We start from the raw sequence: 22,564 nt of genomic DNA, 5'->3' as shown, positions 1-22,564 counted from the left end.
AGCATTGACTTCTCAGCTGAGAGCCCTGCATCTGAGCACTGAGTTGTAGCCCAGCTTGCTGTGTGTCCTTAGCAAGTCACTGCCCCTCTCTGGACCTTGGTCTCCTCGCCGGTTCCTTCCTGTGCTGACAGTCTGATTTGTGGGGCTCTCTGTAGAACAGGGTTCTCAGCCTTGGAACTACTAACATTTGGGGCCAGATACTCCTTTGGTGTGAGTGTGTGTCCTGTGCATTGTAGGATGTTCCGCACCATCCCTGGCCTCAAGCCACTGGATGTCAGTAGCAGCCTTCCGCACCTCACTTGTGACAATCAGAAATGCCTCCACTACTGAGCCTGCGCGTCCAGAGCCTGTGCTCCGCAACAAGAGAGGCCGCGATAGTGAGAGGCCCGCGCACCGCGATGAAGAGTGGCCCCCGCTCACCGCAACTAGAGAAAGCCCTCGCACAGAAACGAAGACCCAACACAGCCATAAATAAATAAATAAATTTTTTAAAAAAGAAATGCCTCCAAATCCTCTTGCACTGTTGGTGGGAATGTAAATTGATACAGCCACTATGGAGAACAGTATGGAGGTTCCTTAAAAAACTAAAAATAGAACTACCATACGACCCAGCAATCCCACTACTGGGCATATACCCTGAGAAAACCGTAATTCAAAAAGAGTCATGTACCACAATGTTCATTGCAGCTCTATTTACAATAGCCAGGACATGGAAGCAAACTAAGTGTCCATCAATAGATGAATGGATAAAGAAGATGTGGCACCTATATACAATGGAATATTACTCAGCCATAAAAAGGAACAAAACTGAGTGATTTGTAGTGAGGTGGATGGACCTAGAGACTGTCATACAGAGTGAAGTAAGTCAGAAAGAGAAAAACAAATACCGTATGCTAACACATATACATGGAATCTAAAAAAAAAAAAGAAAGAAAAAAAAAATGGTCAGAAGAACCTAGGGGCAAGACGGGAATAAAGATGCAGACCTACTAGAGAATGGACTTGAGGATACAGGGAGGGGGAAGGGTAAGCTGGGACAAAGTGAGACAGTGGCATGGACATATATACACTACCAAACATAAAATAGATAGCTAGTGAGAAGCAGCCGCATAGCACAGGGAGATCAGCTCGGTGTTTTGTGACCACCTAGAGGGGTGGGATAGGGAGGGTGGGAGGGAGGGAGATGCAAGAGGGAGGAGATATGGGGACATATGTATATGTATAACTGATTCACTTTGTTATAAAGCAGAAACTAACACACCATTGCAAAGCAATTATACTCCAATAAAGATGTTTAAAAAATAAATATAAAATAAAATAAAATAAAAATATCTGATCTTACTGTAAAAAAAAAAAAAGAAAAGAAAAAAAGAAATGCCTCCAGATATTGCTAAATGCCTCCAGATATCGCCTCCAGATTTGCCCTTGGGGGCAAAATCACAGTGCACTGAGAACCACCGTGCTGGATGACAGTGGGACCTATAGGCGTCAGAAGATAACAAGGCAGTTACCTTGCATTATAAAAGCAATGTCATCCCATTACAGAAAAGCGGGTGAGGGGAGCCCCCTCAAAATCCTAGTGCCTCGTGGCTGCATGGGCCCTGGGTGGACTGGGGCGCTCCGTGGCTCCCTGGAGCCGGCCTGGCTTCTATGGCCTGGTCTGTGGCTCACTGCTAGCCGGGCCCACTTGCAGGAAGAGACAGGCTGGCGAGCCACCTTTGAAAAAGGCCTGGAAGAAACCAATGCCCGGTGAGCTGGTGGCTCGGCTGAGAGGTGTCACCTGACTTGTGGGGTCTGATAAATGGCTAACAGGCTTCTGCCCTTTGGGGGCTCCCCAGCACAGCTTGGGATCTGTGAGCCTGGTCTTTGGGATTAAAATACTGTGGGTGATGAGTGAGGTCAGGGTGCCTCAGTGTCCTTGTTTGTGAAAACAGATGATGGCGGTTGCCTCATAACCACAGCTTCACTCCCACGCTGCGCCGACACTACCTGTTCGTACATCAAGCACTTAGCATTCACAGCACGCATTTACACACTGTGATCACAGGATCAGAACATCACAAAGCAAGCCCTCGGGCCAGAAGTTGAGTCTCTGCTCCACCCCTTTCTTGGACAATTCGCTCAGCCTTGTGCCTAAGTTTGCTCATCTGCGAAATGGGGTGATGATACTAGTTAACTACCTCCCAGGGTTGTGGTGGGGTGTAAAGGTAGTGGGGTATGAAAAGTGCTTAGAACAGGGCCTGCACGTGAGGCTGGATACACCTGTGCTGCTTCATCACCCCTGTGTTACAGAGGATCCTACTGAGGGCCACCGAGAGGTTTAGCAACAAGCCGGAGGACACAGGGCAATCAGGTGGCAGAGCTGGGATTGATCCCACATCCAGCCAAGTCTAAAGACAGTGTGCTAAAAGTCCACATGCTCCAACTAAAGATCCCGCACGCCGCAACGAAGACCCAGCGCAGCCAAAATAAATAATAAATAATAAAATAAATAAATAAATATTTTTAAAAAATAAATCAAGACACTGCTTGCTCCCTGCCCCCTGGGCTGTACGTGTATTACTGTATCTTGACAGCAAAGGCCAACACGAAGGCAGAGGCAATTCTCTTCCACGCAGCTGCCAGAGCTCCCATATTGTGAAAATCAATTCAACTCCAATCCCACCAACATTCTCAGGGCACCTTCTATGTTCAAAGCACAGTATCCAACCTGGGGCAGATAAAGTACATGGCAGGAGCTGTGGAGCTAGACAGACCCGTGTGTGTGGCTAGGCAAGCTCTCAAGTGTGTGGGCTATGGGAATTCCCTGGCGGTCCAGTGGTTAGGACTCAGTGCTTCCACTGCAGGGTACACGGGTTCTATCCCTGGCTGGGGAACTAAGATCCCGAAAGCCACGCGGCGCGGCCAAAGAAAGAAAGAAGTGTGTGGGCTATAGCAAGGAGGGTGAGACCCCCAGGGGGGTAGAGTTGGGGGTGGGGAGGGTGAGGGGGTCGGGCAGGGCATCACACAGGACTCCTCTGGCCTGGGCCTGCCAGAATGGCAGTATTTCTAGGGAAAGGGATGGGGGATGGGAGAGAGTAGGGTTGGGTCTGAAGCACAGCTGAGCTGAGAGAGAAGGCAGAAAAGGTAGGTAGGTGGTATTTAGAGGACCATGGACGTTGGGTTGCCAGACCTTAGGCAATGGGAGCCTTGGAGGTATTTGAACCAGGGGGTGGGGATGGGAGCGGGGGCTATGATCTGAGCCAGGCCTGGGGAAGTGTCTCTGGCAGCAGGGTAGAAGACATGGGCAGGGAGCATACATTGTGCAGCAGGCAGAAAACGAGGGCCAGAATCTAAGACCGAGGTTCTCAAGGGAAGTTGGAGAGGGGACGGGATGTAAAATTTGACTTTCTGCCTTGTTCTCTCCACAGGCACATTGATGACCATCAGCCATGAAGCAGGCACTGTGCTTAGGGATACAGACCACATCACTACACCCAACCTACACAAGGCCAGGAAGAAGGCATTAGTACTCCCCCTTCACTGATGAGAAAACTCAGGCTCAGAAAGTTTCAGTAACTTGCCAAAGGTCACACAAACCAGTAAGTGATCGAGCAGGAAATGTGAACGGCAGGTGTGGTTCCAAAGAGCTGCCCGGTCTTTAGATCCCCACCTCCCTCCTCGAACGGCTGTTAAGTGCCTACTCCGGACGGCACTCCATGTTACACACTGGAAGGGCCCGGCATAATCTCCAACTGAGAAACAAAAGCATTTTGGCACCAAGTCTGGATGAGGACCGAGGTGTCCTGACTCCCAGGCCAGTGCTGGAGGGCGTCCAGGGAATTGCATTTCTCTTCTGCCCTTTCTGCTGCTGGGATGGGGAGGGAGGCTGGGGAGGAGGAGAAGGGATGGGGCCAAGCCGCCCACCTGACTGCTCAGTGGGGATCTGAGTGTGGGCAGCTCCATGTAGTATCCCTAGGTCTCCCATCGGCACCTAAACCACCCCACCTTTCTTCGTGTTGCCCTCCCCTTCTTGGTGACTCAACTTTGTCCTCCTCTGTCCTAACGTTTCCTTCTTTCCGATCCTCTGGATGCTACTGATGACTAAGTCACTGCTCCCTGGGGTCTCTGACTCTTCTCTCTGCTGCCATCTCTTTCCTCACTCCCATCCATCTCCCCAGCAGCCCCGTTCAGGTCTTCTTGACAGCGGTTTTGATCCTGCCATGCTCTTACTCAAGAATCTCAGTGGCTCTCTATGGCCCGCTGAGTTGCATACACAGAATCCTCCCTCCCCTTTGGCAAATAGCACCAGCCTCATGGAGCCTTTCCAGGACCACCCTGATGTACTCTGCCCCCTCCTCAGGGCTCCTTAGTACCCTCTTAGTACCTCTAGAACAGTGCTGTCCAATAGAAAGAAACATAACGTGAGCCACATAGGTAATTTTACATCATCACCGGCCATATTTTAAAAGGTAAAGAGAAATAGGTGAAATTAGTTTTAATGTTTTATTTAACCTAATATATAAAAATACTACCATTCTACATATAATCTATATTTTAAAATTATCGAAGTACTTTATGGTTCTTTTTTCAATCAAGTCTTTGAAATCCAGTGCATATTTTACACTTACAGCACATCTCAGTTCAGACAGACCAGCCACTTTTCAGGTGCTCACCTGTCACCCCTAACTGGTGGGACCCTACTGGACACACAGCTCTAGAGGTTTCGAGCCTTCCACATTCTAGTTATCTGAACTTGTGCGAGTTGCTTAGTGTTATGGGTTGAATTGCGTTCTCCCTCAAATTCATTTGTTTAAATCCTAACCCCAGCCACCTCAAAATGTGACTTATTTGGAAATAGGGTCATTGCAGACGTTATTGTTAGGATGTCATAATGGAATAGGTTGAGTCCCTAATGAATACAACCGATGTCCTTATAAAAAGGGGCAATTTGTGAGACACGCACACAGGGAGAATGCCATGTGACTATGAAGGCGAAGATTGGGGTGACATTTCTCCAAGCCAAGGAACATCAAAGATGGCCAGCAAATTGTCAGAAGCTAAGAGAGAGACACAGAACAGGTTTTCCCTTGCAGCCTTCAGAAGGAACCAGCCCTGCTGACACCTTGATCTGCGACTTCTAGAGCTAGTCTCTAGAACTGTGAGAGAAGACATTTCTGTTGTTTAAGCCACCCACTTTGTGGTACTTTGTTTCAGCAGCCCTACCAAATCACTATTTAGTTCAAGAGAGCCTCAGTTTCCTCATCTGTAATATGGGGACACACAATGTCTGTTCCTCACAATAATCCTGTGAGATTGCTGCTGTCATCACCCCCATTTTCTTTTCCAGATGGGGAAATGGGGTACAGAGAGGGTGAGGAACTTGCTCAAGGTAACTTAGCAGGTAAGGAACAAAGCCAGGATTCAAACCTGGCCCTCTTAGCTCTGAGCTAACAGCTCCTGAAGACACTTTTGGCAGACTGTTCTGTGAGGCATGAATGAGCTCCTGGATGGAGCTCAGGAGAGCATCCAGTGAGTAACCAGTGCTCAGAAAACAGGGGCTATTGTTGTGGGCTTATCTCCGGCACCTGGAGCCTGGCACATGCGCAGTATGTGGGATTGAGGTGAACCTCAGTTCTTTGTGTTCTTCATGAACTTCCCCAATGTGAGTTCACCTTCCCAGAAATGACTAACCCTGGTGCCACTTCTAGAGTGGTTGAGTTTCCTTTTCTTCTAGTGATTCAGAGAAACAGAAAGTAGACTGGAGATGTCACAACAAGTTGAAGGGCAAGAGAATGGGAGACTTTGGTGTGTCACACCCATCACTATGAGTGGATGGCCTGCGGTGGGTCTGGGAGCAAGCTCTCCCTGAGCTCAGTGGGCTCTGGCTGGCCTGTCCTTCAGGACCAGGAGGGCGCCCTGCCAAGCGCCCAGCCAGTGAGGGCCTCCACCCAGGACCCATCCCCCATTTCCCCCACAGGGCTCCCCAGAGGCAGCCAGTATAGAGGAAAGAAGGAGTAATCTAGCCCCCAAATCAGTGTGCAGGGAACAGCAGGCAGGACTCAGCTTCCCCATTGTAAGACCAGCAAGGTGGACCAGATGCCCCGAAGGCTGCTCCCAGATACGAGTCTAAGGTTGTCTGATGGCAGGAAGCCTCCTCAGGGATGTGATGGACACACCAACGGGTTTCTCATGCCCTGGTGCTCCCCACGCACGGGTGCCAGGGAATCTGACATGGCTGGGGTCACAGGTCACAGCTCCAGCAACCAGGGGAGGTGCCGGGGAAGTGTGTATGTGTGTGTGGGGGAGAGTATATGTGTGTTGGCCTGGCTGGCATATGGCCCTTCTCTTACCTCCAGCCTGGCCACGGCAAACGGGGTGGCCTCCTCCATGTTCTGAGCCGTGATCCCGCTGACGGGGGTTCTGTAGTCGGTGATCTCGCCCTCGGGCCGGATGAACTTGTCGTAGAGCACGGTGCCGTGGTAGTCCACGAGGCTGCAGCGAGCCAAGCCGCTCTCCTTGAAGGGCCCCAGCCCCACCATCTCGCAGTCCATGGCCACCACATGCATGCCTCTTGCCATGTTCCACCGGGACCCTCAGATGCGCTGGAGAGGGGGCGGCAGCAGGGGCATCACATGAGGGCCAGCTGAGACCCCAGGCGTCCTCAGCCACCTCCCAGCCAGCCTACACCCTCTGCCCTGCCCTTTGTCACAAACACCACCTGGTACAGAAGGAAGTTGGCCTCTTGCCACCCCAACTGGCTTCTTCAGCCGGCGGTCCCAGGGCCTCTCTCTGGTCCTGCCCGGCAGCCTCAGGACCAGGATGCCCCCTCCCAGCACCTCCCCTGGCTGCTACCCCAGAGAAATGCCTTGAACCCACCATCCTGTCTCCCACTCTCACCTGCCTGCCTCTCTGGTGCCCCTTCTCAGCTACTGCAGTTGCTCTTAGCAGTGACTCATCTCTGACTTCAAGCCGGGAATCCTGACCCTGTTTCAGTTTCTGGTTTGCTATCAAGTGAAATCAGGGGCGGGAGGCCGGGCACATGGGCTGGGCTGCCGGAAGGTGGGGAGCTCGGTGTCCTGAGCCAGAATTGATGAAGCTGGCCGGCTCCGTGTCTGGGTGTCCCACCTTTGCCCCTGCCCTCCACCCAATCGCTCAAGCCCTCCCCCTCCTCGGATGACGCAGCTGATGTGGATGGAGTGGATTGCAACATCTGTCTTTCATTTCTCACCCTCTGGCCAGGGAATAAACATCCCCAGGACTGGAGCCCAGGGAATGTCCCACAACTTCCGGGGGGCCGCCACCAATCTGAAAACTCTGTGAGGTCTTTTTTTTTTTTTTTTTTTTTTTATTTATTTGGCTGCACCAGGTCTTTGTTGTGGCATGCGGGATCTTCGCTGCGGTATGCAGGCTCTTAGTTGTGGCATGCAGGATCTAGTTCCCTGACCAGGGATCGAACCCGGGCCCCCTGCATTGGGCGTGTGGAGTCTTAACCAATGGACCACCAGGGAAGTCCCTCTGTGAGGTCTTTTATGGGGGCAGGGAGAGCTGGCTCTTGGGACACTGAGGTTATTGATTGGGAAGGGCAGGAGAAGGTTGGGGTGCAAGGGGGGCTATCCCCCACTGCCGACCCAGTAAAGCCCTACGGCCTCTATTGGCTCAGGGATGCCTCAGAAAGAGTAATTTGTCTGCCCTCGACGTGCTCTGCCTCCAGCTGGACTGACACTGTTTGAGGACAAGGAGAAGCAGGCCTGGAGGGAGCCCCACCAGCCCGGCCGTGTTTCCCAGGGGCTACGCTCTCCCAAGCTAGAACTTTGACCCCTTAGAACAATGCCTAACACATAGGGAGCACTCAACATTTATTGAATAAATGAATGAGTTACATCCGGGGCAAAAATAGAATCAGCTTTAATGAGGAAATTGTCCATTATATACTGTGGTGAGTTGAGCACTACCATCTTGCCTCCTACCCCAGATCCATATGGAACAAGCTCTGAGCTGTCGAATCTGACAGCCCCGCCCCCCCCCCCCCCCCCCCCCCCCCGTTGTCACAAAGATTTGTGGCTTCGAAAGGAATTTCCCCAGGTTCTCGGTGTTTTCACCAAGTGACATCCAGCTTCATTTAACAGACCTCAAAAAGAAAACCAGATACTGAAGTATGTTTAAAGGATAAGTCATTGTTCCTGTTTGTCGTTCAACTGGTGGGAAGTTGAGTTAGAAAAGGTTATCTGGGGTTCCCATTCTGAATGAGCTACTTTTTCTTGAATTCAGGCTGTCTGGGAATTTTTTGTTTCTCAAATGCATAAAGGATTGTCACCCTCACTTAGGGGGAGATGAAGCAAAATTCCCATTACTTTAAATGAACATGCATTGAAAAAGTAACCCCCTAAAGATCCAATTGGAGGTTTCTGTTTCTACAGTCCCCGTAGGACCCCATGCACCCTCTGGTGATCGGCCCACATCAACATCCCCACTACAGGCCTCACCCCCTCTCTTCCACTGGCCACCTCAGGACTCAGAACACGTACTCGCCCCTGTGATTCTTTTCCCCACGGGTCCTAAACCTGCTCCGTGGTCAACTCCAAACCTGCATCTTCCAGTCTTCTCTGCATTTCTCCTTTTCTACCCACACCCTACCCCAGTCCTCACCTGCCCTACCTCCATCTTCATGCCCTGCTCTAAATTATCCTTCAAATCTTACCAGATTAAGTTCTCCAAAACTGAATCTCTTACACTGTCATGGCACTTTGCTCAAGAACCTACAGTGATTTCCTGCTGTCCAAAAAAAAAAATCAAACCTCAATCCCACGCAGTCCCCAAGACCCTCTTACATCTGTCCCACCTGCCTTTCCAATCTCATCTTGCACCACTATCCAATCTAAGACTCTTTTTTAGGTTTTGACCTAAATCCATGGCCTTCCGTGTATTCACATGTTGACTCCTTCAGAAGAGATCAGTCATTCCTTAATTCATTCATCACGTGCTAGGCCCTAGGGTTAGCAGGGGTATAATCAGGTCTGCGCCTTCAGGTCAAGGAGATGTACAGTCGTGCTACAAGGTCAGCCCCTCTCCCACACCTTCAATTAGCACCCCCTTCTCACCTCCTTCCCACACACTGGCTTTTTCTCTGTCCCCAGAGCCTGGGCATTTGCTGTGCCAGTCTGGAAAGCTCTTCCTCCAGGTTATCTATCCAGTTTTCTTCCTTTCCCTCAGGTCTCCCACCAAGGCCTTCCTTGGCCTCTATTTAAAACTACACCCTCATCCCCTTCCCAGGTTTCTTCTATAAGAATTGATGCCATCTGAGATACCACAAATTGTACTTGTTCACTTACTGTTCCCCCTCCCACTTGCCTGGTTCGCTGTGGGGGTCCCCCAGCACCTGGAACCCTGCCTGGATCACACTGAATTTTTTCAAATGTATTGTGCGCTCTGAGGTTGGACACAAGCATTGGTGAGTAACAGCCTAGGGGAGGAATCCCTGACCCCAGCCAGGGGGATGGGCTGGGGATTTCCTAGTGGGGATGCTTCCCAGGTTTAACTGGTGTCACTCATTGGCCAGACCAATCCACAAATTTCCTTGCGTCAGGAGGAAAGTGAGTCATTCAGGGCAAACCTCTCAGCCTTACAAGACACGCGTCCTGCCAGTTGGCACCTGCAGTGCCTTTGGCAGGTTGGAAGGCTGCCACTGTATGGCCTTCTCTGAACCCCCAGCACAGGACACAGGCTGAGTGGATGAATCATAACAGTGGGTCAGATACCTCTCCCTACAGGCAACCTGCCCTTTGGAATCCAGCTCAACTGTCTCCAACCTCAGCTGGTCACGTACCCCTAAAATGTGTATGTGAATTTCTAAATTATATACCACAGATGGAAACACCTCAGTCAAATATCAGCAATTTAATGTGGTTCAACTTAAAACATGTCAAACTGTGCTATGGAATACTGTTTTTTTCTTTTTTGGCTGTGTCGGGTCTTAGTTGCAGCACACGGGATCTTAGATGAGGTGTGCGGGCTCAGTAGTTGCAGCGCGCGGGCTTAGTTGCCCTGCGGCATGCGGGATCTTAGTTCCCCAACCAGGGATTGAACCCGTGTCCCCTGCATTGGAAGGAGGATTCTTAACCACTGGACCACCAGAGAAGTCCCTGGGATACATTTTTTAAAACACAGACATAAAAAAGAATGAGTTAAAAATAAACTATATACCAATAAATACGTGAAAAAGATACTCAACATTACTAATCATCAGGGAAATGCAAATCAAAACCACAACAAGGTATCACCTCACACCTGTCAGGATGACTATTATCAAAAACACCACAAGTAACAAGTGTTGGTGAGGATATGGAGAAATTAGAACCCTTGTGCACTGTTGGTGGGAATGTAAAATGGTGCAGCCACTGTGTAAAACTGTATAGAGATTCCTCAAAAAAAAAGAAACACAGGGAATTCCCTGGCGGTCCAGTGGTTAGGGCTTGAGCTTTCACTGCTGTGGGCCAGGGTTCAATCCCTGATCGGGGGAAACTAAGATCCTGCAAGCCACGGCGTGGCCAAAAATAAATAAACACAATTACCATGGTCCAGCAATCCCACTTCTGGGTGTATACCCAAAAGAATCGAAAGCAGGGTCCTGGAGAGACATAGTAGCATTACTCACAATAACCAAGAGGGAGAAGTAACCCAAACGTCTGTTAATGTATGGATGGATGGATGAACAAAAGGTGTCATATACATCCAAATGAATTATTATTTAGCCTTAAAATGGAAGGAAATTCTGACACATACTACAACTTCAGGGACAAACTCTGAGGACACTATGTTAAGTGAAATAAGCCAGACACAAAAAGGCAAGTACTGTAGGATTCCACTTACATGAGGTACCTAATCAAATTCATAAAAACAGAAAGAACAGTAGTTGCCAGGTGCCGGAAGGAGGAGGGAATGAGGAGCTATTGTTTAATGAGTATAGAGTTTCAGTTTTGCAAGATAATACAGTTCTGGAGACGGGTTGCACAACAATGTGAATATATTTAACACTACTTAACTCTACCCTTAAAAATGGCTAAGATGGTAAATTTTATATTGTGTATTTTACATTTAAAACCAAAAAAAAGTTTTTAAAAATAAAAAAAGTGAGTACATACCTTCAAAGAGAAACAAGTTTAATAAACTTGTGCTCTATACTAGGGCAGTTATAAAATTTTCAAAAATAAACTACAGTGGGAAGCAGCTGCATAGCACAGGGAGATCAGCTCGGTGCTTTGTGACCACCTAGAGGGGTGGGATAGGCAGGATGGGAGGGAGACGCGAGAGGGAGGAGATATGGGGCTATATGTACACGTATAGCTGATTCACTTTGTTATAAAGCAGAAACTAACACACCACTGTAAAGCAATTATACTCCAATAAAGATGTTAAAAAAAAAATAAAAAATAAAGGAAAAAAAATAATAAACTATATAAATTCTGTAGTATTTTCTTGCTACATCCCAAAGCATCATCTTGAAAGCCGCCCACCTCAAAGGTCAAAGCACCCAGCAAGACTCAGCGCCCCAGCATCTCCACAATCCCTCCCCCAAGCCACCCTCCCACCCTAGCTGAAGAGTTCAAAGAAAAGGCCGCTTTACCCACTTTTCAATTGAGTTTTTTTCCAGGTTTTACAACAAAGCTGATTTTAAACCCAGTACATCTCCCCACTGCTAGCAGCTCCATCCTTCCTCAACCCACAGACCAAAGAACCAAAGCTACTTCTCAACTGAGAGTGTGGCTTCAGCTACAGACATTTAAGGAACCCAGAACAAAGTCCTGGAGCCAGGCCAGGTGTGGTCAGTGACTCAGCCAGCTCCCAGAACAATCTGCGGCCCTGCTTTTGCAGTTGCGTGGTTTCAGTGTCTCTCCCTTCCTGGCCCTGCTGCTTTGCTCAGACTGACGTGAAGTCCACACATCACGGGGAACCGTGAGAGCCCGGAACCTCTGAGTTGTCCTCAGAGGCCTGTGCCCCACCTGCTGGAACAGCCACGAGGACAGTCCTGTCTGGGTCAAAGCCACTCAACGCAAGGGCGTGTTCAGGTGTTACCCGGAAAGCCCAACACTGATCCTTAAAACACAGCCGCTCGCACTGACCTCGGCTTACTAGGCGCCAGGCACTGGGCCAAGCACTCAGCACTTCATCCTCCTAACAACCCTGTGAGGTAGGTGGTGTCATTATCCCCATTTTACAGACGAGGGAACAGACTCAAGAGTGAAGTCACACACTTGCCTAAGTCTCAAAGCTATTGAGTGATGAGCAAAGATGGGGCTCAAAGGTTCTGTGTGACCTGAGCTCTGGGTTACCCCAATACCCCCAAACTGCCCCTTAGGAAACAAGGAAAGAGGGGTAGGGGATGAATCCCGACACAGAACATTTTTAGAAATCTGGAGAAAACCCAACCACCACAGTGATTGGGGGCACCCACCCGAGTGCAACAGCTGCACAGCTGTCAATGCCCGGCCCGGCCCCAGTGGACCCGCCCTCTGCTCCCCTACAGACCCGTGGCCTTGCTCTCAATAAATAAAGATCCCTGTGGGCAATTCTGCACAGGGGTCCCAGAATTCAAACCGCTGTCTTGTTTCTCAGACTTTTGCTTAAGAGAGCCTAGCGCTGGGTGGGCAGGAGGAATGCCTGGTTTGGGTCAAAATACATATGCCAGTCTCCACCCAAAGCCTATCTGCCTTCCCTCCTCCCAGAATAGTGCCTGGTGACTTCTGGTGGTGAGCAAGTGAGGACCCAGCTCCCCACGAGCTGTGGTCTCTGCTATTCCATTGTAGCCTGGCAGCTCCTACGATGGCTACAGCCAGAGTTCCAGTTCTGAGAGAAAGGGACAAAATGACCCTTGAGTGGCCTTAACTCTGTAGCTTCAGGGCGTAGTTATTCTCCTGAAAATGACTGTGGAGGAAGAGGTAGATGGTGACAACAGGAAGAGAGCTTTACCCCAGGGCACTGGGGCGAGACAAGGGAATTCTTGAATAGGGACACCCACACCCACCCCCCCGCCCCCAAGCAGGGAGAGATCATCCCTTTAGAGAGCACAGCCTGGGGGTGGGAAGTCTGCCGGCGCATCCCCTACTCCTGCTGGGCTCTAGCAGCTAGCCCACCTGCCATTTTCATGGTGGCTATAAAGTGCCATCAGCAAAACCACAGAATCGGGGACTGTGCTGTGGGCAGATGGTCCCAACACTTTAGGCCCTGGGGGACACTGGTGGCATCCGGCCCCAGCCACTCCTGGTCCCCGCTCCCCAGTGGAGCTTCTCCTGACTCACTCCGTTCTGCCCGGTGCCTCCCCTGTTCCTCTGCTGGCGCCCTGGGCCGGGTCCTCCGGCCAGTACTGGTCCTCCATGTACTGCTCCATGTCTGTGCTGCTGTCGGGCTCTCTGTCCTCAGGGCGGGGTTGGAGGCTGCTGGCCTCCTGCTGTTCCCACTGCACCTCCACCAGCCGGTAGAGCTCCATGGCCGTCACGGCGTCTTCCACCGACGAGTGCCCGTGCTGGCCCACCTGCGGACGAGAGCCCACGCATCACTGCCCGCAGTCCTGGTGGGGGCCCAGCGGCCCGGGCTGGGTCCTGGCCCAGAGACGCATACTCTCAGAATGCGGGTGTACAGCCTGGTACAGTGGGAAGGGCATGGGTCCTAGTCACACAGACAAACGCTAGAATCCCAGCTGTACCACAAGCCTAGTTTCTTGAAGCCCGTTTCCTCAAATAGAAAACCTGGTTAAAAATCCCTGCTTCAAAGGCTTGAGGAGCAGATGGAATTATGAATGTGAAGCACAGCAGGAGCAAGAGCGATCAGCTGCCCCTGACCGAAGGCTGCAGGAGATGGGGTTCTACATGCAAGCGTGGGGACAGAGCCAGGAACTGGGTGGGAGACAGATCTGAACGACAGCAGCCCGGGAGGGTGTGGCTGGCTGTCACAAAGCGCTGGGGAAGGAGGGCGGTGGAGAGAAAACACCCAGGGCTGTGTGGACACGCGGGAGCCCCAGGACTGGGACTGGCATGCTGGAGGCACAGCCCCCGGCCTGTCCGTGGCCAGGCCAGCATGGAGGCCAGGCCCTCTCGCTCCCCCAGCCCCCCTGCACCATGCACCTGGATCTTCTTGTGCAGCAGCTGCAGGGCCAGGTCCTTGAGAGAGACGCGGGTCCGGGCGTGGAGGCTGGGCTGGCTGAGGAGGCTGGGGACATAAGTGGTGTCCCGGGTCTGGCCCCGAGGGTGGATGTACTTGAGGGCCTGGAAGTCATTGTGCAGGGCGTGCCCCACCAACACCTTGCCCTTCAGGAGCTTGAGGATCTGTGAGCAGAGGAGGAGTCGGGAAGGCCCCACTGTCAGGCGGGCACAAGACACATCCTGACACCCTGACCAGTGGGTGCGGGGACCCCTCTGGAGTGAGGCAGCGCAGAGGGGCGACCACGGGCTCCACTGTCAACCAAGTTGCCCCGAGTTTGAATCCAGACCCTCTACTCACTACTTGCTATAATCAGGGGGCCACTTAAGCTTCCCCCACACCTGCAAAACAGGAAAGCTGGCGACGGCATTGGTGGGGTGGTAGTGAGCATTAAGGGGCTCTTGGACGGGTAAGTGACCCGATACAAGCACTCTTTCCTGCCAGCACAGGCTCTTCTCTCTCAGCCCGGAAGACCTCGCCAGCCCCCCGGCACCCGCCCCCCACCAACTCCTCTCAGGCAGGTCTCAGCTTACACATCAGGAGGCCTCCCCCAACGCCATCAGGACCCCTACTGTTCTCTCCTTCGGGGGATTCACCACATTTTCTAAGCACACATTCAGCTCCGCGTGGCCTGTCCGGCTGCCCCCACTGTGAGCTCATGGTAACACGCAGGGACCGTGTCTGCCTGGACTAGTGGTGCTCTGTGACAGCTCAGCACACGGGAGGGGGTCAGGGTGAAGTCCCAGAACTGTGCCAGGCACTGGAGACGTATCACCAACGGCAGCTTGTACAGCATTAATGAACGGTCCTTATCTTCAGGATTCTGTCCCTTTGCCCCTCTGCTGTACAGGACTCCCGCTTCTCACCCTCGAAACATGCTCTCTGGCTCAGCTCTGACCAGCTACACAATGCGCGCCTCTCTTTCCTGCCTCCTGCCCTCCTCAGGCCCTAGGGGGGCCACGTCCAGGGCCACGGGCATCTCCTTATCACCCGCCACCAGCCTCCCACAGCTGCCTCTGCTGGCGACACGTGGTTTATCGCTAAACTCAGCCTTCACGGCGTATGGATAAGGTGCATTTAGACTTTAGTGGTAGGGACGGGCCACACCACTCTAGTCACCACCCCCCCATAACACACAACCACACACACACACACACACACACACACACACACGCCACGCGGTGGGAAGGCACCCAGCACACTCCACACTGGCTCAGAGTCCAGGCAGATCCAATGTGGTCCAGCTCTTGGCAGGCTGAGGGAAGCACGGGGGAGCTGGAGGGCTCACCACCTACCTCCCTTCCTGCTGCTTCTATTCCTGATCAACCTGCTTGATAAATAACCTTTTGAAAGAAATCCTTAGGGTGTATCTTATGTGAAAAAGGAAGACACAAGATGACTAATATCAGTATTTCCTAAATGCACCTTATCCCAAGAATAAACCAGAAATGTTAAGTAGTTCTGCTACAACGCTTGGTTTGAAAATGCAAAATGTTCCAACACGGTTGATATATTAGGATGTGACTTGAGAATAATGCAAATTTCGCCCTTGAGAAACAGAAGGGTGAAAGTGAATGCAGAAACCTCACTTAGCTGAGCAGAGCCACTGGGGAATCCAGAAAGCGCTCACGCCTTGCAAGCCTACCAGCCAGCGCAGTTCACCAGCGTGCTGCTTGCACCTGGCTTCCCACCTCCTGACTTCGGGTAACTCCCTCAACCCCTCCCACAGCGTGAGCCGCCACCCACCCCCCACCCCCCCCCCCCCCGCCCCCGCAACACCCACTTCCCCGAGCGCTCCAGGTCTTTTCAAGGCAAAGTGCCGTACTTAACGCATTTCTCAACCACTGAACCTGTGCAAAACTGTGCTCCCACTGTTATAAGGTTTCTATCTTTTTATTTTTGGGGTGTCATTAATGAAGTTTTTTGGGCATTGTGTCCCTAACCCCTTTTTCCCCATCAGCTCTGGGGTTTTTATCGTGCAAGTTTACACAGCATGACGGTTTTTAGGAACGCACACACCAGAGCCCTCCCAAGGCCTAGAGACCTGCAGGATCAGAATCTCTACGGAGGGATCTGAGGACAAGGATCCAAGATCGTTAACAAGGATTTAGGTGTTTCCTATGCTCGAGGACGTTTGGGAATTCCTGGCATGTCAGTGTGGTCCCAACACTAATTTTTTTCAAAGCAATGAAAAACTAACATTAAAAAAAAAATACCAAAACATTTAACACCTGAAGGTGACAGCACTGTGGGCCTTACAAATTTTACTCAGACACATAGTGCTTTTACAACAGAAAAGAAGCCGTTTCGCATCTTACAGTTGGCGCGGCCTCTCCACAAACACTATCACATGGGACACCCCAGCACCCCTTCCACGCAGGTAGGGCAGGATTTCTATTCACCCTTTTCTATGGAGAGGAAACCCAAATGTTTGGAGAAGTTCAGTAACTTCCCCAAGGTCTCTCGCTTCTAGTGGCTAAGTGTTGACTCAGACCCGGGGCTGCTCTTCCCAGCCCATCACACTGACCCCGAGCCCCCAGCCCTGCCCTCACCTCTTTCTGGGCCACCTGGAAGGGGATGGCCTTGCGCATGTGCTGCCTGGTGATGCCACTCCAGCGAGTGCGGTAGTCCACGATGGGCATCTCGGGCTGGATGTACTTGTCGTAGAGGACCTCGCCGTAGTAACTCACCACGGAGCAGCGGGCCAGCTCACTCACCCGCCCTCGGGGTCCCGTGCCCACCATCTCACAGTCGATAGCCACGCACTTGCTGGGCAAGGGCCCCGCAGATTCTCCGGGGGTGGGCTTTCTGCTGCATGGGGCACCTCCAGATTCAGCCCTTGGACGCTGCCTCACACTACTGGCGGCTTCGGTGCCTGGGGAGGATCCTGGCTCCGGGGGTGTGCTCCGCAACCCATGCTCCTGCAGCAAGGCCTTCCGGGCCAGGAACCGCTGGTGCTGTCGGCTCTTCCGCTTGTGTTTCCTCCGAAGCACATCCTTGGCATTCAGGCTGGCCAGGGAAGGGCACAGGCACTGGGCAGACTCTGGAGCTTCCCGGGCCACCATCCCAATCAGCTCACCGCTCAGGGCAAGGGAGGTCTGGGAGGTAATCTGCCTACGGGGCAGCAGCCTGGGGAGAGAACACATAGGGCAGAGGGGCTGAGTGAGGAGTGTCCCAGGCCAGCCCTGCCCCTCCATCCCTCTCTTCCTCCCTCCCTGCAGTGCTCTACTGCCAGGCTGCCCCAGAGCCCTACACTTTGTCTCAGCATCCCAGATGGAGTCAAGGACCTATTTCAATAATAATTGCACTCATACAATTGATACCACCTGCAAAGCCACTGTTTTAAGTACTTTACATGGAATTACTCAATCTTCCCAACAACTTGAACAAAGCATTATTATCCTCATATTACAGGTACAAAAACTGAGGCATAGAGGTTAAGTAACTTGCCCAATTAATACATAGACAAAGGCTGATGTGAACCCAGAATCCATGCTCTCAACCTCCAAGCCATAGCTTACCTCCAATACCATTAGCATCAAAACATTTTAGAGGTATGGCTATGAGAAAATAAAGGTTACAGAAACGGCATATATATGATATCTTATTTTAAAAAAACAAAAACAAAAACTTTATGAAATGTGAACGCAAGACGCACAGCAAAACCTGGAGAAAATATTTCACAGGAAGCCCACAATAGTTGTATTTTTGGTATGTGTTAACTAAAATGATGTAATCTAGTAAATGACTTTCTTCTAATTCACTCATCACAACACTGTCCACCAACATTTAAATACAGTTGGACATGTAGTTTAATCACTGAAGCCTACAGGCACTGGTGTGCTGGTAAACCAGCTCAACTCTAAAAGAGAAAGAGAAAAAGCCCTGACCTATAGTGCTGCAGATTCCTGTGGTACCTCCCACAAGCTCTCCATCCCTGAACGCTGGGTTGTAAAGAGATGCTGTCACACACCACTGTCATAGGAAATATTTGTTGCTCACATGGGTTTGCAAATCCCATGCAATAAGGATGGCATCTTCCCAACAGTGAAGGATGTAGCTTGGAAAACCTCATCTTGTTTGCTGTACTAAGTCAGCCAGTATGTTTTGAACACACCAGAAAACCAGCGCTTTGAAGTAGACAGAGCAGGGGCTAACTCAGCTCTGTATAAGTTACCTAACCACTGAGCTTCAGGTTCTTTGCATGTAAAATGGCCCTACTACCCTTCCCGTGTGAAGAGGAAAAGGCACAATCCATGTGTGCTAGGATCTGCATATATTTTTTAAAATTATTATTCTTTATTTTTTTAAATTCTATTGAAGTATAGTTTATTTACAATGCTGTTAATTTCTGCTGTACAGCAAAGGGACTCAGTTACACGTATATATACATTCTTTTTCACAGTCTTTTCCATTATGGTTTATCACAGGATACTGAATATAGTTCCCTGTGCTATACAGTAGGACCTTGTTGTTCATCCATCCTATACATAATAGTTTGCATCTACTAATCCCAAACTCCTAATCCTTCCCTTCCCCACCCTATTATTATTAAGAATACTAATTATTAAAAAAAAAAGAATACTAATTATTACAGTCATTTGGTTCATTAATCTGTCTTTAGTCAAGACTATATACCTTGATGTAGCCTTTAAAATCCTTATAGATGACCAATTTTAGTTGCATCTGTATTCATGAAAATGCTATTTCCTAGTACATCTGGGTAAAATTTAGCTGCTCATCCTTAACTCCTGAATCAACTATTCTTAATAGGAACAAAGGGATTTTCTGTGGAGTCAGCAGTGTCATGTCCCAAGTTTCCCTTGGTTAGTGTATATTTGGATTGTGGCCAAATCCCCATTAAACTGCATATCTGCATATATTATATGCTCCCTGCATATATATATATATATATATATATATATATATATATATATTTAAAGGACTTTATCTTTTTATTGTTTGCCTTTTATTTATTTATTTATTTTGGCTGAGCAGCATGTGGGATCTCAGTTCCCCAACCAGGGATCAAACCCGTACACCCTGCATTGGAAGCATGAAGTCTTAACCACTGGACTGCCAGAGAAGTCCCTTTTGCCTTTTTAATAATTTGCTTTTTTATTTTATTTTACTTATTTATTCATTCATTCACTCATTTTTGGTCACGCGGCTTGCGGGACCTTAGTTCCCCAACCAGGGACTGAATCCGGGCCATCCATCCATCCATCCATCCATCCATCCATCCATCCATCCATCCATTCATTCATTTATGGCCACCCGGCTTGCGGGATCTTAGTTCCCCAACCAGGGATTGAACCCAGGCCACGGCAGTGGAAGCGCCGAGTCCTAACCACTGGACCACCAGGGAATTCCCTCCTGGCGTGTATTATATGCTCCCTTTCCCCCAGAGGTGAAGACTCCTGCTCATGGTTGGTAACCAGTTCTTCCCAGGCCAGAGCTGCCTCAGCCTGGACTCCCAACCCACAGGCCTTCCTCCTGCCTCCCTTCCCACTCACATCCCCCCTACCCTTTCTACATCCTCCAGGAAGCCCTTCTGGAACAATCCTCCGGGTTGCACAGGCCAATGTCACACTGAGGCCTCTGGGGTCCCAACTGTGGCAAGAGCTGGGCAGAGAGTTACAAAGAAAGATCCTGGACTCCAAGAGTTGAGTCTCACTGCAGAGACAGAAACGGAGCAGAAGGCGTGTGAAGGGCTGCGTGAGAAGTGCCAGGGAAGCAGGACAGGCTGAAGAGGTTAAGTCTGCGTGAACGTGGAACAGTAGTCCTCCAGGTAGAAGGGAGAGGAATCAGTGGACATGTTAGGGGCAAAGGCCTGAAAAAAGTACCCCACCTTCAGCCTGATGCCATTTGGGCGTAAGGCACAAGGTAGGGCTGGCTGGAGGAACTGCCCCTGTCCGCTTTTTACTACTCCACCTTCTGTCTGCACTCTGGGAAGCCCATCACACTCTGGTGGCTTTTCCTACCCCAAGGTGGTGTCCCTATACTGGTCTCGGCGGGTCAAGCGAGGGAGCCCCAAAGGCACCTAGGGAGGTCACTGAAAGTGACCTTCTCAGGCACAGTAGCCCTGACCCCGGACAATTACAGTCTAACTGGGGAGCAAAGAAGTTCACCCCTCTCTGCTCTGGCAGCACAATCAGAGAATTTACTGCACTCTTCAAAGTCAATAGTTACATACAGCCTACCTCAGAGCACTCTGAAGGCAGGGAGAGAGCTTTGTTTGTCTCTGTCCCTTCCCCTACAGCCAGCCCAGGACCTGGCATGGAGCGGATCCTCTCCAGAAGCTGACACCAGGCCTGCTATCTGCCAGACTGTGGGGACTACAGAGCTGGAAGTGACCACATCCTCAGGGAACTCTGGTTTGGTCGGGAGAGAGATAGTTAGAAAATTACAAGAGTGTGCTCAGGATGGGAGCAATGGACAAAGGACCCATGCCTGAGTCACCAGGCCAGGTATTTAAAAAGCAGAAGCGCTAGGTTAGAAAAACCCTGGCAGTGGAGGGGACACTTTGAAGGGTTTCAGAAAGATCCACCAGGGAGCCCGGGAAGGGAAGGGCATCCAGACTGAAAAAAACACAGACACAAAGTCCAGGAGGCAAAGCACATCCATTGTGGGAAAGCAAGGAGTTTGGTGCAGCAATTGGAAAGCAAGGAGGTAAGGGGCGAGGAGATGGGTGCGGTGTGGACAGTGAGAAAGAACTGTTCCTGGAGAGTGGTAAAAGTTTGGGCTTAATCCAGAGGTGGATGGGAACCAATCTCCCTAGAGTTCTAGCGCGAGGGGGATCACAACTGCCATATAGGAAGAGACCTGGAGAACATACGAATCTGCGCAATAGCAGCAGAGACTAAGAGAAATGGGAGGGGAGATGAACTGCCATTTGGTGATGCCTGGGCCAGGGGGAGGCACGGTGACCCATCCTGCCTCACCCTCCCTCTGCTTGCTTATCCCTTCCCCAAGAAGTCTTCTCCTTTTTAAAAGGGATCTTAACTGTAATCACCTTCTTCATATTGACAAGTCACATATTAAGGCTGACAAATACAGAACCTCAATTTGTCTCAGCCCAGTAATGGGGAGGCCTAAGAAGACAGAGACCCACTAATAACTGACTTTTGTAGGGGAGGAGGGCCCTTTCCCTTCTCTGAGACGGCTAAGGACCCTACAGGTCAGGAGCTGAGGCCAGGACAAGGGTCAGTGGCCTCCCTAACACTGTTGGCAAGGTTTCAAAGAAGCCAGAAATTAGGATCCCCGAGAAAAAAGGTCTCTGTGGCCCTGGCCCTGTGTTGCAAGAGATGAATGCAGTTCTCTGCATGCCCTGACCTAGCTGACACGTCAGAACCAACAATTAATCATCAAGGGCACACCTTCCTCATCCTGGGCTCCCACATGGAGCTCAGGGAAGCTCAGGAGAAGTTTTGCTCAAATAAAAGTATTTCAGTGAGGCAAACAAATCTCTCTCCAGCCCAGAACCAGCACTTTGAATCAGCAGCCACCAGGCCTTTGGGCAAAGGCCCAAAGGAACCTCAAAGTCAGAATCCCCAGTGGCCTCAGGGCCACCAACCTGCTGGCTGATCAGGAAGGTGGGCAGTTCTAGACCCCGCTCTGGCCCTAAAGAGCTAGATCAACTGGACCAAGGCACTGTCTCCTAACTTAAAACGAGGGTTTATGAAGTCCAGCACTGAACTAGGTTAGGGGCTTCCCCAACCTAGTCTGTTTAAACGTCTGTTTAAAAGGCTGATTTCCAGGCCTACTCCCCACACCTTCGTAACTGCCATTTGGGGAAACGTGGCCTGGAATCTGTATTTCAAAGAGTGCGCGGCCCCACCCCCTTGCCATGATACTAATAATCGCCCGAATTTGAGAAAAGCTGGCTCGATAAGATCCCCTGTGCTACTAAAAAGTTCACGAGACGAGAACAGTCAGAGGAGAGCCCTGCACTATCTCCCCCGGCGCCGGCGTTCCGAGGAGTGACGTGTGGGAGGCCCGGCCTCACCCAGGGAAGGACTGAGGCACTGGTCACTCACTGGTCGCGGCGGCCGGGCAGACGCCCCCCAGGCCGAGTCCCATCGTCCAGCGCCGCCCACTCAGGCCCGAGATCCGCGAGCAGGGCGGGATGGGGGCCAGGCGGCGCCCGGGGCCAGGCCTGCACTTCGGAGAGCCCGGGAGCCGGCCCGACCCGGCCGGGCGTCCCCCGCCACAAGCCGGGGGCGGACACACCGCGCGGGGCCCTGCGGCCGGGGACACGTCGCGCCAGCCTACCCGACCCCGCGATCCCCAGCATGGTCCCCGAGATCACCTGAAAGCCCCGAGAGTCTTCTCACGCCAGCACGTGGCGTCCAGGGAACCTGCAGCTCCAACACGCCCGGGCAAGCCCTGC

General features: G+C 51.1%; 2 protein-coding genes across 4 annotated transcripts in view; both read right to left on the bottom strand.

Annotated features, from left to right (window-relative positions):
• The window catches only part of ISG20 (interferon stimulated exonuclease gene 20), a 19,570-nt gene extending 6,210 nt beyond the window's left edge, over positions 1 to 13,360 (bottom strand). Inside the window, exons 1-2 of one of the 2 annotated variants that reach the window (XM_068557403.1) lie at positions 13,275 to 13,360; positions 6,333 to 6,584 (exon numbers count right to left, since the gene is read on the bottom strand). In XM_068557403.1, coding sequence (XP_068413504.1) covers positions 6,333 to 6,560 — 228 coding nt within the window. In that variant the 5' untranslated portion in view covers positions 6,561 to 6,584; positions 13,275 to 13,360. Of the gene's footprint in view, positions 1 to 6,332; positions 6,585 to 6,879; positions 7,979 to 13,274 lie in introns of those variants that run through there. The other variant, XM_068557413.1, reaches the window with a different exon arrangement.
• The window catches only part of AEN (apoptosis enhancing nuclease), a 26,889-nt gene extending 4,325 nt beyond the window's left edge, over positions 1 to 22,564 (bottom strand). The window contains exons 1-4 of one of the 2 annotated variants that reach the window (XM_068557389.1): positions 22,484 to 22,564; positions 16,725 to 17,301; positions 14,097 to 14,297; positions 13,275 to 13,507 (exon numbers count right to left, since the gene is read on the bottom strand). In XM_068557389.1, the coding sequence (XP_068413490.1) occupies positions 13,275 to 13,507; positions 14,097 to 14,297; positions 16,725 to 17,237 (947 nt within the window). In that variant the 5' untranslated portion in view covers positions 17,238 to 17,301; positions 22,484 to 22,564. Of the gene's footprint in view, positions 1 to 10,844; positions 13,508 to 14,096; positions 14,298 to 16,724; positions 17,320 to 22,483 lie in introns of those variants that run through there. The other variant, XM_068557380.1, reaches the window with a different exon arrangement.

Source organism: Eschrichtius robustus, chromosome 1 (assembly GCF_028021215.1).
Source record: "Eschrichtius robustus isolate mEscRob2 chromosome 1, mEscRob2.pri, whole genome shotgun sequence".
Taxonomy (NCBI): domain Eukaryota; kingdom Metazoa; phylum Chordata; class Mammalia; order Artiodactyla; family Eschrichtiidae; genus Eschrichtius; species Eschrichtius robustus.
Note: the sequence above shows the minus strand (reverse complement) of the source record. Positions and strands in the feature narration are given on the sequence as shown.